The sequence below is a fragment of the Chiloscyllium plagiosum genome, chromosome 18 (assembly GCF_004010195.1).
Source record: "Chiloscyllium plagiosum isolate BGI_BamShark_2017 chromosome 18, ASM401019v2, whole genome shotgun sequence".
Taxonomy (NCBI): Eukaryota; Metazoa; Chordata; class Chondrichthyes; order Orectolobiformes; family Hemiscylliidae; genus Chiloscyllium; species Chiloscyllium plagiosum.
Window position 1 is genome coordinate 33,174,981 of NC_057727.1, and position 19,517 is coordinate 33,194,497.

At 42.7% G+C, this 19,517-nt stretch overlaps 1 protein-coding gene across 34 annotated transcripts in view; it reads left to right on the forward strand.

Annotated features, from left to right (window-relative positions):
- The window catches only part of slmapa (sarcolemma associated protein a), a 256,792-nt gene that overhangs the window by 85,750 nt on the left and 151,525 nt on the right, over window positions 1-19,517 (forward strand). For all 34 annotated transcript variants that reach the window (XM_043708126.1, XM_043708125.1, XM_043708136.1 and 31 more), the window contains 3 exons: window positions 11,939-12,001; window positions 12,812-12,907; window positions 15,323-15,394. In XM_043708126.1, the coding sequence (XP_043564061.1) occupies window positions 11,939-12,001; window positions 12,812-12,907; window positions 15,323-15,394 (231 nt within the window). The remainder of the gene's footprint in view (window positions 1-11,938; window positions 12,002-12,811; window positions 12,908-15,322; window positions 15,395-19,517) is intronic.

Sequence of the window (19,517 nt, forward strand, 5' to 3'; positions counted from 1 at the left end):
ATGGGGGTGGGATGAAGGTGATAGGTCAGAGAGGAGGGTGGAGTGGATAGGTGGAAAAGAAGATAGCCTGTAGGACAGGTCATGGGGACAGTGCTGAGCTGAAGGTTTGGCACTGGGGTGAGGTGGGGAAATGAGGAAATTGGTGAAGTCCACATTGATGCCCTGGGGTTGAAGTGTTACGAGGTGGAAGATGAGGCGTTCTTCCTCCAGGCGTCGGGTGGTGAGGGAGCGGCGGTGAAGGAGGCACAGGACCTCCATGTCCTCGGCTGAGTGGGAGGGGGAATTGAAATGTTGGGCCACGGGTGGTGTGGTTGATTGATGCGGGTGTCCCAGAGATGTTCCCTAAAGTGCTCCGCTAGAAGGCGTCCAGTCTCCCCAATATAGAGGATACTGCATCGGGAGCAACAGATACAATAAATGACATTGGTGGTTGTGCATGTAAAACTTTAATGGATGTGGAAGGCTCCTTTAGGGCCTTGGATGGAGGTGAGGGTGGAGGTGAGGGAGGAGACGTGGGCACAGGTTTTGCAATTCCTGCGGTGAAAGGGGAAGGTGCCAGGACGGGAGGGTGGGTTGTTGGGAGGGGCGTGGACCTGACCAGGTAGTCACGGAGGGAACGGTCTTTGTGGAAGGTGGAAAGGGGTGGGGAGGGAAATATATCCCTTGGTGGTGGGGTCCGTTTGGAGGTGGCGGAAATGTCGGCAGATGATTTGGTTTATGCGAAGGTTGGTAGGGTGGAAGGTGCGCACCGGGGGGTTCTGTCCTTGTTACGGTTGGAGGTCTGAGGGCGGAGGTGCGGGATGTGGACAAGATGCATTGGAGGGCATCTTTAACCACGTGGGAAGGGAAATTGCAGTCTCGAAAGAAGGAGGCCATCTGGTCTGTTCTGTGGTGGAACTGGTCCTCCTGGGAGTAGATTCGACGGAGGCGGGGGAATTAGGAATACGGGGTGGCATTTTTTTGCAGGAGGTAGGGTGGGAAGAGGTATAATCCAGGTAGCTGTGGGAGTCGGTGGGTTTGTAAGAAATGTCAGTGTCAAGTCGTCATTAATGGAAATGGAGAGGTCCAGGAAGGGGAGGGAAGTGTCATAGATGGTCCAGGTAAATTTAAGGTCAGGGTGGAATGTGTTGGTGAAGTTGATGAATTGCTCAACTTCCTCGCGGGAGTATGAGATGGCGCCGGTGCAGTCATCAATGCAGCAGAGGAAGAGGTGGGGAGTGGTGCCGGTGTAACGACGGAAGATGGACTGTTCTACATAGCCAACAAAGAGGCATTATTTACCCCACAGCAATTTACATTAGTAGTAATATGGAGGCTATTATCTTTATGGTATGCTTTTAATTTAGCCTTGAGCTGCTATTACTCCTTCAGCAGAATTTCTTTCCTGGTCCTGCCGATGTCATTGGAACCTACGTGGACGATGACAACCTGAATCCTTCCCCTCCTACTCTCAAGTTCCTCTCCAGCCCAGAGAGAATTAGAATTAGAATCCCTACCAAATTCGAATCCCTACAGTGTGGAAACAGACCATTTGGCCCAACATGTCCACACTGACTCTCTGAAGAGTATCCTACCTAGACCCATTTCCCTACACCTATTACTCTACACTTTTCCTAACTAATGCATCTAGCCTACACATCCCTGAACGTTGGGCAGTTTAGCATGGCCAATTCACCTAACTTGCACATCTCTGGATATGTGATCCTTGACACCAAGTAAACAACATAGCCTTTGGGATTCTGTCTTTTCTACAGAGACCAATGTCATTCATCAAACTATATTGTCCCCTATTAATAGAACATTTCTCTTTTCTCCCCCTACTTGAATGGTGCTCTGGACCACAGTGTTGTGTTCACTTATCCTACAATCTGTGTCCTCACCTGCACCAGGAGCAAGAACCTCATACCTTATTGGATAAGGCTAAGGTTCCTCCATAGCTAGATTTTGGAGCTCCGTACTTGCCTATTCTTGGGCACTCAAGTTCTTAAATATGGACCAAAAATTAATCACATTAAATTAAGGGTGTGACTGCATCCTGAAACATAAGTGTCCACAACTTAGATTAATCAACTCCAAGTCAAGTTCCTCGAGCAGCAAAATATTTGGTGCAGGTGACACCATGGATCCCACTGACATCCACCAGGTCCCAAATACTATAGCTGCAACATATCACATGCCCAGCCATCTCTATTCTATTTAATTAATTAATTTGGATGTTAATTATTTTAAAGGTATTATTTTATTTCTTGACTGTGCACTTTAGCTCCAGTGATGCCTCCTGATTAAACCAAATAGCCAATCTTAAAACATGGAAGAATAGCCACTAATCACCTACCTGTTTTCCTGTGACATCACGCTTAGGCGCTGACAGGTGCAAACAGGTTGAAGTGGCTGTCTGCTGCCAGTTTTTAATCTTCTGCCAGCCCTGGTCATCTCTCACATGTCTGCACTTTTTATGAAGGCTGTTCACCCACTCTCTCGTGTTACTTAAGCTGCTGATTTCTCATTTTCTACTGGTCTTTATAGATCTGCTGTCCTTGTTTTTGTGCATGCTTTATGAAGCTGCTGCACCCACTATCTCCTTGTGATCATTTAACTTTTTTAAGGCAGAGGTGATTACATTTTTGATTGGCATTGGAGTCAAAAGTTATCAAGGTATTGGGAATGTGGACGTGAAAACACAAACAAATCAGACATGACCTTTTATTGAAAGACAGAACACTTTCAAGGAACTGAATGACCTAATTCTGCTCTTAATGTGAATTTAAAAATTAAGCTTCTGTAGGGCGATGCTGGACCCCCACCATATCCAAAATCTGATCTGATTTTCAAAAGAAGGGTGGGAATGGTGCTGAACACTCTCAGCTCCAATTAAGCATGCATAGATCTCAGTGTTAATTAGTTCATGAGCAGGCCTGAGGAAGAGTTTTGAATTTCCAGTTGTAAGACCATAAGGTATCGGAGCAGAATTATGCCATTTGATCCATTTATGCCTGTTCCGCCATTTGATCATGGCTGATCCGTTTCTCAACACTATTCACCTTTCTTCTGAGCATCATTCTCCTTCCTAGTCCCTGTAACCCACGATCCCCTTACTAATCAAGACCTATCTATCTCTGTCAAAAATACAGCAAATGACTTGGCTTCTACAGCCTTCTGCAGCAATGAGTTCCACAGATTCTTCACCCTCTGGTTGAGGAAATTTCTTCTCCTATCAGTTCTAAAAGTCATCCTTTCACTCTGAGGTTTTGCCCTCAGGTCCTAGTCTGTTCTACCATTGGAAACATCTTCTCCGCATCCACTCTATCCAGGCCTCTCAGTATTTTGTAATTTTCGATGAGAATCCCCCCTCATCCTTCTAAACTCCATCCAGGACAAACCCAGAGTCCTCAACCACTTCTCGCGTAACAAACGTTTCATACCCAGGATTATTCTCATAAACCTCCTCTTGAACCCCGTCAAGGCTAACACATCCTTCCTCAGATACAGGTTTCAAAACTGTATACGATATTGCAAACACAGTCTGACCTGTGCCTTATTCAGCCTCAGCAGTATATCCCAGCTCTTGTATTCCGACCCACTTGAAATAAATGCTAACATTGCATTTGCCTTCCTAATTGCCAACTGATCATACATGTTAACCTTCAGAGAATCCTAACGTGGCACTCCGAAGTCCCTTTGTCCTTCATATTTCTAAAGCCTTTCCCCATTTAAAAAAGTCAACCCCTCTCTTTGCCAAAATGCATAACCTCTCAATTTCCAACTGCCACTTATTTGCCCAGTCAGCTACCTAACCAATTCCATGTGCAGCCTCCCGTTTTCTCAATACAACCTGCACCATTATCTACCCACACTTAGCAATAATGCCTTCAATTGTTTCGTCCAGATCGTTAATGTGTAACACGAATAGTTACAGTCCCAGCATTGACTATAACTGTTCCAGAACTGTCTTCGTCACTGGCTGCCATTCTGAAAAAGCCCCATTTATACCACACTCTGCTTTCTGCCAATCAGCTAATCTTATATCCATGCCAGTACCTTGCCCCAAACACCATAAGCTCTTATCTTATTTAGCAGTGTTCTGTGTAGCACCTTGTCAAAGGTCTTGTGAAAATCCAAATAGATAATGTCCACTCACTCTCCTTTGTCTGACTTGTTACTCCTCAAATAATTCAAACAGATTTGTTAGGCATAACCTCCTCGTGATGAAGCTGTGCTGACTCTACCCTATTTTACCATGCACTTGCAGTTACTCTGCAATCTTATCCTAAAAAATGGACTCTAAACTCCTTCTACTGAGGTTAGGCTAATCAGTCAATAATGCCCTGTCTTCCGTCTCCCTTCCTTCTGAAGCAGGGACATTACATTAGCTATATTCCAGTCCTTTGGCACCCTCCCTGATTCCATGGTTGCTGAAAGAACACCACTAAAGCCATTGCAATCTTCTCATCTACCTCCTTCAGATCCTGAGGTGTAGTCCATCTGGTCTAGGTGATTTGTCCACCGTCAGACCTTTCAGCTTCCTCAGCACCTTCTCCTTAGTGGTTTCCACTACATTCACTGTTTATCCCTTGACTGTCTTGAAGTTTTCTCTGCTACTGTCCCTTCCAATGAAGTGCCTATTCAGTCTCTCTGCCATTTCTTTGTTCCCCGTAATTACTGTTTGCAGTGGTCCAGTATCCACTAATGGATGGAGTCTTGTGGCGTAGTGGAAACATACCTACCTCTGCGCAAGAGGTGTGGGTTCAAATCCCACCTGTTCCAAAGATGTGTAATACCATCTGTGTAGTGTTGATTAGAAAATATCTGAAAGCTATGGATGCCCTGGTCAATTAATTTAAAACAGGCAGAATGATGTTTGTCTCCTCAACCAATGCCACTGAATTGCTGGTATTGAAAGGCTTGTGTTTATTACCAGTGAGGTTTGGCATCCTGTATATCACACCTATTCCGTCACTTAGAAGGAAGGTTTGGGAGATGAAGGCCTGCTGAGCTTCATCTGATGGATTGGGGCAGGTTACTCTGATGTTGCAGAGAATAGCAGACCTATTCTCCTGGTCAGGAAGAGGCCAGTGAGTCTAGTTTTCAGGCAAATGAGGACAAACCTGAAACCCACTTTCAGTCATCACAAAAGAAGCAGTAATAAATACATACAAGACAGTGCAATTAGATAAGAAACTGTGCATAGAATACAGACGCCCCCCAGTGCGGTAGTGCTTATTTTATCCCCAGCACCATGGTGCATGTGTGCAGGTGTGAGACACAGTGAAAGACACAAAGTGCACAAATCTTTATTCAATTTCCACCACCAGGAAGATAGGAAAACACCCGGGTGGCCAGTGACAAACACTGCCTTTCACATCAAAGGGCAGTGCTGTGTGATCAAAACAGTGAAGGGGAGGGTAGGGACTAAATCAAAATAGAATTGGAGGGAGAAATAATGCACTCCACTCCCTGCGGTGCCCACCTCTCCCTGAACAACTCCAGGGTGTTGGTGGACACCGCGTGCTCCTTCTCCAAGGACACCTGGGCCTTAACGTAACCGCGGAACCACTCCTGTTTATTTTTTTTGATTTTTTTTTTCTTTTTCTCTTTTTTTTTTCTTTTTTATTTTAACCCCCACACTACCACCTAAGTGCGGTAGTGCTTATTTTATCCCCACCACTCCTGTTTATATCTGTCAGCCAGGACTCCCTAATTGGTCCAGCTTAACAACGCCAAACTACAATCTCATGGTCATTGAGGTCCATGTGACCCTCATTCAAGCCACCACATCCCTGTCCCTGCCCCTGCCCCAGGTCCGGGAATGTAGGCCTCCTCTTTCTCTCGTAGCTTCCCTGTCCCAAGGTCCAATTCCTCTGAATCTGACACGGGCAGCATGTACCAGACCATAGCCTGTCGCCTGCACCTGGAGCATCTCCAGAAAGTTTCCTCCTCCTCCTCAAGTAGCAACAGTATCAAGACTGCATCCATCTTAGACTCTGACGTTTCTTCAACTTTTGACAGAAGGGAGAAGTCACAGTTTCTGACAGCCTTTCTGGCTGTTCTAAGGGGCCAGGTGTTCTTTGCTTCTGCCCCATTTGCAAGTTTGTTCAGGAATGCCTTACCTGCCTGATCTTTGTATGGCATGGGACCTGACCTCACTTCGTACCCATGCAGAGCATTTTCCTGCTCCGTTACTGATGTTCCTGCTGCCCCAACCCCCCCCCCCCCCCCCCCCAACCACCACCATCACCCCTACCCCCACCTTCTCCCCCAAGGGCCTGCAATATCATGTTTAACCCTTGTGCAGAGTCTTGCCACCATTGGTAACTGTGCTGGAGCTATCCCTGTAGTTACGTGAGGGGTGGTCCAATAGTCAAACAGGAACCGGGGCAGTTTGGTATCAAGTGAAGCTGTAAGCTGTTTCTTTATGCCTGCCATATATGTTTAGACTGCCCTTTCTGCCGGACCATTGCTCTCTGAACATGCCAAATGCCATTCGACTTTAGGAAATACTCCAATTCCCTGTTGGTAAATGTCCCATTGTCTGTGACCAATACTTCCGGAGTCCGTGTATTGTGAACAATGCTGGCATCTTTTCAATTGTCAGTGACCTGGCAGTGACATTTACTCAGAACAATCACTGTTGCTCCCCTTAGTAATATGCCTTCCTCTATGGTGATCTGGTACCTCAATGAAAGATAGGCTCCTAATAATGGAAAATGGATCCACGAGCAGTCAGAAGGATTACTCATTGCTTTTCATCTGCCCCAATGTTATTGCGTATTCTTTATTAACTGGTCTTTGACGGCAGGATCGAACGAGTCAACCTTCCCAAATAAAGGCATGATACCAGAAATGTTTACGCCAATTCAAAGGCGAGCAAATTTCTTCAGGAACGTACTGTTTTCTCTCATCGCCACTGAAATAACTACACAGAGGACAATATCCTGTCACCAAGTCACATATGGACTCTAACCGAACTGCTCAGAGTCAGTCTGAAAATGAGGACACTCTCTGACTCTCCTGTTTATATTCAGGACTCCCTGAATCGCTCAAGTTAGCCCCAATCAAGGATCTCAAAGTTAATGAGATCCACCTGGCCCTTGTTCCAATCATGACAAAGATGGTACCCAAGAGATTGTGTTTCACCCTCAAAGCTAGTTAGTTGCAACTGACAGAACAGTTCCCACCACTGAACACACCAGATGGCCTCCTTCTTTAGAGATCGCAATTTCCCTTCCCACGTGGTTAAAGATGCCCTCCAACGCATCTCGTCTACATCCCGCACCTCTGCCCTCAGACCCCACCCCTCCAACCGTAACAAGGACAGAATGGCCCTGGTGCTCACCTTCCACCCTACCAACCTTCGCATAAACCAAATCATCCGCCGACATTTACGCCACCTCCAAATAGACCACACCAGCAGGGATACATTTCCCTCCCCACCCCTTTCCGCCTTCCGCAAAGACCGTTCCCTCCGTTACTATCTGGTCAGGTCCACGTTCCCCTACAACCCACCCTCCCATCCTGGCACTTTCCCCTTTCACCGCAGGAACTGTAAAGCCTGCACCCACACCACCTCCCTCACCTCTATCCAAGGCCCTAAAGGAGCCTTCCACATCCATCAAAGTTTTACTTGCACATCCACTAATATCATTTATTGTATCCGTTGCTCCCGATGCGGTCTCCTGTACATTGGGGAGACTGGGCACCTCCTGGGACACTTCAACCCCAGGGCATCAATGTGGACTTCAACAGTTTCCTCATTTCCCCTTCCCCCACCTCACCCTAGTTCCAAACTTCCAGCTCAGCACTGTCCCCATGACTTGTCCGGACTTGTCCTACCTGCCTATCTCCTTTTCCACCTATCCACTCCACCCTCTCCTCCCTGACCTATCACCTTCATCCCCTCCCCCACTCACCCATTGTACTGTATGCTACTTTCTCCCCACCCTCCTCTACCTTATCTCTCCACGCTCCAGGCTCACTTCCTTTATTCCTGATGAAGGACTTTTGCCCGAAACGTCGATTTCAAAGCTCCTTGGATGCTGCCTGAACTGCTGTGCTCTTCCAGCACTACTAATCCAGAATCCGGTTTCCAGCATCTGCAGTCATTGTTTTTATCATAGGAAGCTATGTCTATCCAAACATTTGGTTTTGGACCTTTCTTTTTTCTGATATACCATGATCTCCATCAATGCTTCAAGAGGCATCGGAAAACCTTGACACCACTTACTGATGGCGGTCAATTTTCGTTCCTACCCAAGAACACCCACCTGCAACATGTCAGCAATGACAGGTTTCAAAATGTAGACCTTTTCAAAAGGATCTTGTTTTTCATATTCCATTAGAAAATAGAGTAAGGTAGCTTTTATTTGTCATTTCTACTGTTATACAACTGAGACAGTAAAACAAAACAGTATTCCTCCAGTACCAAGGTTGCTACATTGACAGCACAAACTACACAATCGTACATGGCATAAAGTGCATAAGAAGTGCAAAACATGCAAGTTACAGTGTAACAGAAGAATGATGAATGACATTTTTCTAGCAGCAGTACGAAAGAAATTCAGATGGAAAAGAGTGTGATTATACTGTTAAGGAGCCTGATGGCTTGGGGGAAGAAACTGTTGCACAGTCTGGCCGGGAGAGACCGTATGCTCCAATATCATCTGCGAGATGGCAGGAGGGAGAAGAGGGGTGTATGGGGTCTTCCACAATTCTCTTAGCCTTCCGGATGCAGTGTGTGGAATAAATGTCTGTAATGGAGGGAAGAGAGACCCCGATGATCTTCTCAGCTGTCCTCACTATCTGTTGTAGGGTCTTAGGATCCGAGACGGTGCAATTCCCGAACCAGGCAATGATGCAGCAGTTCAGGGTACTCTCAATGAACCCTCTATAAAATGTGGTGAGGATGGGTGGAGGGAGGTGGGCATTCCTCAGCCTGCACAGAAAATTGAGACACTGCTGGGCATTCTTGGCTGTGGAGCTGCTGTTGAGGGTCTGGGTGAGATTCTCTGCCAGGTGTACCCAAGAAATTTGATGCTGTTCACAATCTCAATGGGGGAACCGTCACTGTCCAGTGGAGAATGGTCGTTCAGGGCCCTCCTGAATTATAAATCCACACATGACACCTCGCTTTGGGTGTCAAACCCACCCCATGTCAGTTATGTGTTTTGCGTTTGGGAAAATGCACTTTAGTACTGGTACTGATGCAGTATCTGGTATCAGGTGCCGGAAATTATCTGGACCCTGGTACCTGAGCCCAGATTCAAAATGCACCCCAATTTCTTTTGTTTTTACTTGTACACTTTAGTGTAAGGAAGAAGAAAAAAATGAACTTCTTGTGTATTTTAGTCATTTTTCACTCTATTACAAATGAAAAATCTGGTGACTTATGAGTCAATGTGCTTTAGAAACAAACCGAGAATATTGGAAAATCTCAGCAGGTCTGGCAACATCTGTGGAGAGAGAAACAGTTAAAGTTTTGAGTCCAGTATTACTCTCTTTTTCAGAACTGAAGATTCTCCAGCATTCTTTGTGTTTGTGTGATTTTAGCATCTGAAAAATTTTGTTTTTATTCAACATGCTTTTAATCTTGGATGTTCTTTAAGATCTCTTTCAAGAATATAGTTTTCATTTTGTAACAAATTAACTCCTCATTGATCCTTTGTTCTCTAACCTCCATTTCCCAAGTGTGGTTTCACACAAGATTCGGACAAATGGGACAATTTAGAATCATAGAGATGTACAGCATGGAAACAGACCCTTCGGTCCAACCTGTCCACGCCAACCAGATATCCCAACCCAATCTAGTCCCACCTGCCAGCACCCGGCCCATATCCCTCCAAACCCTTCCTATTCATATACCCATCCAAAGGCCTCTTAAATGTTGCAATTGTACTAGCCTCCACCACATCCTCTGGCAGCTCATTCCATACACGTACCACCCTCTGCGTGAAAATGTTGCCCCTTAGGTCTCTCTTATATCTTTCCCCTCTCACCCTATACCTATACCCTCTAGTTCTGGACTCCCCAACCCCAGGGAAAAGACTTTGTCTATTTATCCTATTCATGCCCTTCATAATTTTGTAAACCTCTATACCAGTGGCACTCCACTGGTCACAGACTTCCAGTCTGAAAAACAACCCTCCACCAACACCCTCTGTCTTCTACCTTTGAGCCAGTTCTGTACCCAAATGGCTAGTTCTCCCTTTATTCCATGCAATCTAACCTTGCTAATCAGTCTCCCACGGGGAACCTTGTCGAATGCCTTACTGAAGTCCATATAGATCACATCTACTGCTCTGCCGTCATCAATCTTCTTTGTGACTTCTTTAAAAAACTCAATCAAGTTTGTGAGACATGATTTCCCACGCACAAAGCCATGCTGACTATCCCTAATCAGACCTTGCCTTTCCAAATATATGTACATCCTGTCCCTCAGGATTCCCTCCAACAACTTGCCCACCACTGAGGTCAGGCTCACGGGTCAATAGTTCCCTGACTTGTCTTTACCGCCCTTCTTTAACAGTGACACCAAGTTTGCCAACCTCCAGTCTTCTGGCACCTTAGCTGTGACTATCGATGATACAAATATCTCAGCAAGTGGCCCAGCAATCACTTCTCTAGCTTCCTACAGAGCTCTCGGGTACACCTGATCAGGTCCTGAGGATTTATCCACCTTTAACCGTTTCAAGACATCCAGCACTTCCCCCTCTGTAATCTGAACATTTTGCAAGATATTTACATTTTATATCTTCCATATCCTTTTTCACAGTAAATACTGATGCAAATACTCGTTTAGTATCTCTCCCATTTTCTGCGGCTCCACACAAAGGCCGCCTTACTGATCTTTGAGGGGCCCTATTCTCTCCCCTCGTTACCCTTTTGTCCTTAATGTATTTGTAAAACCCCTTTGGATTCTCCTTAATTCTATTTGCCAACGCTATCTCATGTCCCATTATTTTGCCCTCCTGGTTTCCCTCTTGAGTATCCACCTCCTTCCTTTATACTCTTCTATGGATTCACTCGATCTTTCCTGTCTATACCTGACACATGCTTCCTTCTTTTTCTTAACCAAACCCTCAATTTCTTTAGTCATCCACATCCCCTATACCTACCAGCCTTCCCTTTCACCCTGACAGGAATATACTTTCTCTCGATTCTTCTTATCTCATTTCCGAAAACTTCCCATTTTCCAGCCGTCCCTTTACCTGCGAACATCTGTCTCCAATCAGCTTTTGAAAGTTCTTGCCTAATACTGTCAAAATTGGCCTTTCTCCTAACTTCAACTTTTAGATCTGGTCTATCCTTTTCCATCACTATTTTAAAACGAATAGAATTATGGTAGCTGGCCCCAAACTGCTCCCCACTGACAGCTCAGTCACCTGCCCTGCCTTATTTCCCAAGAATAGGTCAAGTTTTGCACCCTCTCTAGTAGGTACATCCACATACTGAATCAGAAAATTGTCTTGTACACACTTAATAAATTCCTCTCCATCTAAACCTTTAATACTATGGCAGTCCCAGTCAATGTTTGGAAAGTTAAAATCCTCTACCATAACTACCCTATTATTCTTACGGATAGCTGAGGTCTCCTTTCAAGTTTGTTTCTCAATTTCCCTCTGACTACTAGGAGGTCTATAATACAATCCCAATAAGGCGATCATCCCTTTCTTATTTCTCAGTTCCACCCAAATAACTTGCCTGGATGTATTTCTAGGAATATCCTCCCTGAGCACAGCTATAATGCTATCCCTCATCAAAAATGCTAATTCCCCTCCTCTCTTGCCTCCCTTTCTATCTTTCCTGTAGCATTTGTATCCTGGAACGTTTAAGCTGCCAGTCTTGCCCATCTCTGAGCCGGGTTCTGGAAATCTTCACTGTTTTGTAATCTCACCTAGTACTTTGGAACAATTTTATTGAATAAATGTATATTTCAATTTTCTAGGTGGCTGCTAATTCTCCCAGTATGTACTCTCAGGAACTATTCCAGCTCTCTCAGTATTTACAGGTAAAGTCTGCTAATGCTGTAACTCTTTATTATTTTGGTAATACAATTCATTTATCTATGCTTAGTTAACAATACTTAATTGTATCGTCTTTTTCCTGTTGACTAAATGAACCATTTCTGATCAATTTGTTCACATATTGCACTTACAGAATTGTACTTCACAGTTCATTTATATTTTTAAATATGTAGCTAAGTTGTGTTAAATAGATAGTAAGGTGAGGAGCAGATTAGCAAACGTGACTGATGCTTTGGATGGGGAGAGGGAAGGGGTGGTGATGTAGGCATAGAGTTGTACCGTCTACCTGTGTTCACCTGTGCCTACCTCACCATCCGCTCCACTCCCCACCCAAACTTCCCCCCACCTCTCTTTATCTGCAGCTCCCCTTACACTCACCCTCAGTCTTGAAGAAGGGTTACACCAGAACGTTGACTTCTCCACCATTAAACTAGACAGGGCAATTGTATTTATACAGGATGAATGAATAGCTGCAAATAGTAGCAAAACAAATGAAATCTGTGATGACCAGGAATTACAATCACAATGGAGGTAAAACTACTTTTTGATATTTCTTATTGATCATCAGCTGAAAATTATGAATCATGTATGAGATGGTTTTTGCAGCAAGTATTGCAGATTTCAACATTTTTTAGGTATAATGGATTGACCAGAAAAATTAGTTGAGTGCCTTGCTTCTAACCATTCAGCTCTGGACATGGATGAATTTGAATGCTAGCTCATCATACAGTTATTTATTAAACTGCATTGATTTAGCATTGTCTGATCTACTGTTTTGATTTTCTGAATATCAGGAGGCCTTACATCGAGAACAGATGCTGGAGCAGAAGTTGGCCACCCTTCAACGGTTACTTGCCAACACTCAAGAGGCATCAGATAGTAGCTGGCAGGTACTCTGAACATTTAATTAGTTTAAACAATTCATTTTAAAAAGGAAAGAATGAGGCTTGTCATTTAACCATTGAGGAATTTTTGGTTTGGCAGAATAAAGACAGAGAAAATTCAGTTTGCCACAAAGACCTTTAAAGTGGCTGTGGTTATTAAGCATTGGTTGTACTTCCATGTTCTTGTGTAATATTTGAAGTTCTCAGCTCTCCAAAATAATGATTTTAAGCTCAGTGTTGTGACTCTGTTAGCTGAATGCCAAGGACTGTGTAGTGTGTTCTATTTGCTGGTAGACTTCAAGTATATTTTCAGTCAAACTATTACAATCTGTGTCTTAAGCCTCTAATAATAGTTGGTTAATTTTCAAAGTATTTGCATATTCAAGGATAAATTAAGTAGCTTTATTTGCATAAAACTTATTTTCCTTTGGAGACCAGTGTATGTTTGTTTGGAGATATTTTCTAATCAACCTGTTCAGAGATAGTATTACTGTCTTCCAGAGCAGGTGGGTCTTTAACCCAAGCCTCCTGGCCCAAAAGTAGTGACACTACTAATGCACCACAAGAGCCCCCTAACATTTATGTGTAAAACAGAAACTAATATGACCTGCACCTGCGGTAGCTTTTCCATACATATTGAATTCCAATCAATTTATTTTTCTCAGATTGGTTAAAAAAAATTGCACTATTGCAAGCAAAATGTTAGTTTTTGTGCTTTTAAAAATGACATTACTGTCGTGCATTCTTCTCATTTCCCTATGCTGTGTAGCCCTTCTCATGTTTTGTCTAAAGTCTAAAAAGGTGCAGACTTGACCATATTTGGTGAACAATTGTCATAATTGTTCATTACAAATCTGACTAGACCACATCAGCTATTGCACTTGTCTCAAGTCAAGCATTCAGTCAGAGCCAAAGAAATCTTCAAATATTTCTATACTTCCCAGCTCTGCACGGTTGTCTTGGGGGTTCCCTAAGAATCTAGCTTTTATCCCCTTCCTTTTTTTCATCTGTAGCTGTGGGAACATTGACAATAGAAATAGGGTCAACTACCAACTTAACATTCTTTGTATACTAAATACATAATGTTAATGCAAGTTGTTGCTTTAAGTGCAAGCTGGATAATTTAATCGAAGACTTCACAAGAATCTTCAATCACATTTTTCCAAACTGAATATTTTTGGTTGTTTCTAGAAATTAATTGCTCCAGTAACATGAAATACATGGTAAACACACAATATTAAATAACAGTGTATCCTCCGTGTTATTGTAATTTGGAGAAACAGGGTTAATTCTCAATTAGTAGTAGGGATGATGTTAGTTGTAGATGCACTTTGAAAATTGTGCTGTCATGTAGAATGCCAATATTGGATGGTTAGCACTGCTGCCTCACAGTGCCAGGGACCCGGGTTCAATTCCACCTTTGGGTGACTCTCTGTGTGGAGTTTGCACATTCTCCCCATGTGGGCATAGGTTTCCTCCGGACAGTCTGGTTTCCTCCTACAAAGATGTGTAGGTTAGGTGGATTGGTTATGCTAAATTGTCCATAGTGCCCAAGGATGTACAGCATAGATAGATTAGCAGTGGAAAATGCAGGATTACAGGAATGGGGTGGGATGCTATTCGGAAGGTCGATGTGGACTCAATGGGCCGAACGGCCTGTTTCCGCACTGTAGGGATTCTATGAATCTTCGATTGCCTCCTTCAAAGCAAGGACAGGGGAAGCTGGAAATTTCCACAGATCTAATTAACTGCCTGCAAGCTTCTTGAGAAATGTCTTGATGGACTGGGGAGTGCCAGACGACAAATCAGGAAAAGTGAATAATCCAATGCCCTTCGCTTCTGACAACCATGGCTTCGATGTGGGGAGCTTGTAAGTGGTGTGCTGCTGAAGTAGAAGTATTGAGGTAAAACAGGGTAATTCACAGGGAGTAGGTCTAGTAACTTTTATTAATTCTTTGGACTCCTATCTAAACCATGAGATTGCTGACCATTTGATTCCTTCCTGCCTTCATGTTTCTGCAAAGGAAAGAAAAACCCTGTCACAGTTCCTGCCTGTTGTTGAGCATTGCCCTGAAAAGTCAGTTTCTGTAACTTCACACAGCTTAGTGCCACTAATTGGGCTCCTAGCTTTACTCAGTTAGGGGATCTGCAAACATAATTCCAGTATCATATTCCCTAAATTTAATCCCTGGTAAATCATTTTCATTCTATCTCTCCCCTTTTCGCTCTCTTCATCTCTTCTCCCTATCCCTGCTGTCTCGATCTCCATTCTGTGCTGTCTCGTTATTAGTTTCTTGCTCCCTCATTATCCCTTTCCCCACTCCTTACCTTGCTCTCTCCATCTACGTGTTTCTTGTGTTCTTTCTTTCTGATAACTCATATTACATAATATTTTCTCTGTGGCTTATTGTCTTGATGTAGGCTTTAATAGATGAAGACAGGTTGCTATCGAGGCTAGAAGTAATGGGAAACCAGTTACAAGCTTATTCAAAGGTAAGTAATCGCAAACTGTTTTTGCTTCACTGGTCTCAATAGAATTTTATCAGAAACATGTTTTCTTGAAATAGAGAAGATTAAGAGGGTTCTAAATATATATATTTTTAAATATAAAAATTTTGCTGAGAGAAGGCTTTTTTGAAGCTTTATGTCTTGCAACATCAGGATAATTCACAACAACATCAATTCAAGGAAGAACCCATGCATGAGAGGAGTAGTGTTGATTGGTTGACACATAGACTTTGGTAGAGGCATTGCCATGGAGATCGTACAAATTGAAGTATTGTGGATACTGGAGACCTGTTTTTTTTTCAAAAAAAACAAAGTACTGAAGAAACTCCTGTCTGGCAACACCTGTAGAGACACTAATAGTGTTAATGTTTTGAGAGTTAACTGCTGGGTTTCGTTTAAATTTTAAACTAGACATGATGAGGTTTAAACCAGGTTGACTCTGGTCAGGACATCACCCTAACAAATGAACCAGTGAATGGTTGACTCCTATTTTGTTGAGTTGAAACAGGCACAGTGTGTGTATACGTTCTTTCTGTCTGCGAAGAACAGGACTCTGTGTATTAATATATTTAGCTTCCAGTACCTGAAGGTGCATCATACTGCAAGCCCGACTGACAATTTGAATTGATTGTCAGTGTAATTCTTTGTACACTCAGGATTATCCAGTTAATGATGTCCAATTGCAGACTCCCACCTAATGTTGTATATTTTATATTGTGCATTTTGCAAGTGCAGATTAATTGAATACACTCAGTACCTAACTTGTTATAAGCAGTTTAAGGAATATGTCATTCTTTACAATCCACCAGGCATCACACTGATACTAAAATTCATTTACCACATCCCTCATTTTTGTGAAAAATATCTTTTTTGATTTGATGGAAGCGTCCTGTTAGTGGTGAACAGTATTGTTTTACTACTGTACAGTAGCATGAAACATCTGTTGCTGAAACATTAAGTCACTTTACCCTTAAATCTAATCATAGGGCCAAGAGTGCCTGCTGTAGGCCTTTCATGAATTTATTTGAAATTCAGCAAGTTATTGTATGATCAGCACAGCCGTTATCCTGCAAGATAGCTTTGACACTCCCTATTTCAGTATTGAGTTTGCGGGATGCACAAATGGCTCAGGCCCTATTTATGAGGTTGCTGATATGGCTAATCATATCGCGTGTGGAACTGCAAACATGTATTCTTAGCAGTAAACGTAAGCTTGTGGAAAGCTTCGGCCAATTTGTCGACCGGATCATCAAGGAAAGAAAACTTATTTCACTGTTCCATTTCAAACGTGAATTTGGGTGCAGGATGCAGCCCATAAAGACATAAGAACATTCTGCTTGCAGCTATTGATTGAAGTATGATAAATGTATCATCTGTGTATTGGAAAGATTAGGACAAAGGCAGCTGTGTGGAGCTAGGCCACAGATCAGCCATGATCTCATGGAATGGCAGAACAGCCCCAAATGCCTGAATGGCTTACTCCTATTCCTATATGTGAGGCATGGCAAATTAGGTGTCATTTGATTGAAGACTTATTTCTCATGGAATCCAATAAACATGTTTGTGAATGCTGAACTCAGTGGGAATCCTAAGGTAACATTGTCTACTTGGGTTTACATGATTAGTTGAAACTGACCTCATCTGCTCGAGTTGCTGGGTTCAGAAATTCAATGAAAACTGATTCATGCATTGGTGGCAGATCGAGATCGCTATCATACGGTCAGATGAATTACTTCCCTGACTGTTACATTGGTAGATAGGCTTGTAATGTGAAATAAGCACATAGGCACTGCATTGTTGTCAATATTTACCATCTTTGCAAATATAAAAGCATCCTTCACAATGTAAGTTGAAAACTTGCTCAGAACTAGTTGCAGCCAACGATTTAGCCAGCTCATATTTTACAGAAACAATCATAGAAAACATGGGGTGTAAAGAATTGTAACTTTGGTGTCTTGTGAAGCCTATACAGATGTGGGTGGCTATAATGAATTGTGATTTCATATCCTTTCTTATTTCAATGGAAACTCACTGCCCTTACACAAGTCCAGGAAGTTTTTTTTTAGCTTCCTTTCAAGTAATGCTTTGTTGAGCGGCAGGTCCAATAGATGCAAGTTTAGACATGTTAATAGTGCCATGCTTTTTGTTGACATTATCACGCTTAATGAGAATTACTACTCCAATCATTTGTTGGGATTACTGACATATATGTCTAGTTTGGCCCTGAGGCACCACAAAGCTGCCAGACAATCACATGGCAAGTAAAATCATACAAGTTGTTTGCAATACCACAATATGCTTGTGTTAGAACAGATAAGTATGCCTTCAAGGATTCACAGTCTTCAGTACAAAGTTTCTGAATAGTACTGTGTATGCAAAGGATTATGACAACTGATTTTGGATTGCCAGTCAATCTCTCAATGTCGTGAACTACACAGACATCAATTGAAATAATTTGAACACATGATTTCAATGGTTACCTATTGGTTAATACTTTGAACTTCTTCCTTTTTCGTTGGTACTTTCTTACACGTTTAGTCTATTTGAGACAATTAGCTTTTTTCATTTACCAAATTGCCTCAAATTTCACTTTCACACATACAAAATAAACGTACCTGGATTTCAAATGTGGCTGATATGACCTCACACTCCACAAGTTGTTAAAAACTAATTTTGTAGATAATCTTCATCTGAAGTATTGTTCATATTTATCATGAGTGAACTTTTGGAATATTGTGTGCAATTCTGGTCTCCTTCCTATCAGAAGGATGTTGTGAAACTTGAAAGGGCTCAGAAAAAATATACAAGGATGTTGCCAGGGTTGGAGGGTTTGAGCTGGGAGAAGTTGAATAAGCTGTGGCTGTTTTCCCTGGAGTGTCGGAGGCTGAGGGGTGACCTTCTAGAGGTTTATGAAATCATGAGGGGCATGGATAGGCTAAATAGACTAAGTCTTTTCACTGGGGTGAGGGAGTCCAGAACTAGAGGGCATAGATTTAGGGCGAGAGGGGAAAGATATAAAAGAGACCTAAGGGGCATCTTTTTCACACAGGGTAGTGTGTGTGTGGAATGGACTACCAGAGGAAGTGGTGGAGGCTAGTACAATTGCAACATTTAAAAGGCATCTGGACGCGTATATGAATAGGAAGGGTTTGGAGAAATATAGGCCGGGTTCTGGCAGGTGGGATGAGATTGGGTTGGGATATCTGGTCGGCATGGACAAGTTGGACCGAAGGGTCTGTTTCTGTGCTGTACATCTCTATGACTGTAATTACTTAGAGCCATAGAGTCATACAGCATGGAAACATGCCTTTCTGTCCAAATGCATTTTTTTTTAAGCTGTGAATTATTAGTGTTCTCATTCTTTTACTTCTGTCGGAAGAACAGAAGATTGATTACCAGGAGAGATAAGAACGTAGTAGTAATGTGACAATGAATGCCCAAACTTGGAACATAAAGAGATAGCTGATCATTCAATTATTTCAAACAATCAATCATTATAAGAGTAGATTATATTTTGAAAAATAGCAATGTTTTGAGCCATTTGATCAGTTACACTTAGACAAACAAAGAATGCATCACCATCTGTGAAACAGTTATTTTGATAGTGAAGGCACTCCAGATCAATGATACAATTAAAGAAATTAGCATAGATTGAGAGGAGATTCTGAGTAATGTGGCTGGCTTAAAAGTATTTAAATCTCCAGGGCCAGATGAAATGTGTACCAGGTTGCTGAGTGAGGCAAAGGAGGAAAAAGCAGAGATATTTGCAAAAAGTTCCAGTTCCTCTCTGGCCATTAGATTTACGCAAGAGGACTGGAAGACAGCCAATGTGCTGCTGTTCTAGAGGAGAGCAAGAAAACCAGACAACTATAGGCCAGCCAGTCTAACCTTGCTGCTGGGCAAACTATTGAAAGCAATTCTGAGCCACAAAATTTTATCTGCATTTGGAGAGAGAGGGATTAACCAAGGCATAAGGTATACTTGCCCTTTTTAGTTAAGGCAGGTTATGCTTAAACTGTATAAAATATTGGTTTGGCTACACTAGAGCATTGTGTGCTGTTTTGGAATCTACATTTTAGAAGAGATATGATTGCACTGGAAAGCGTGC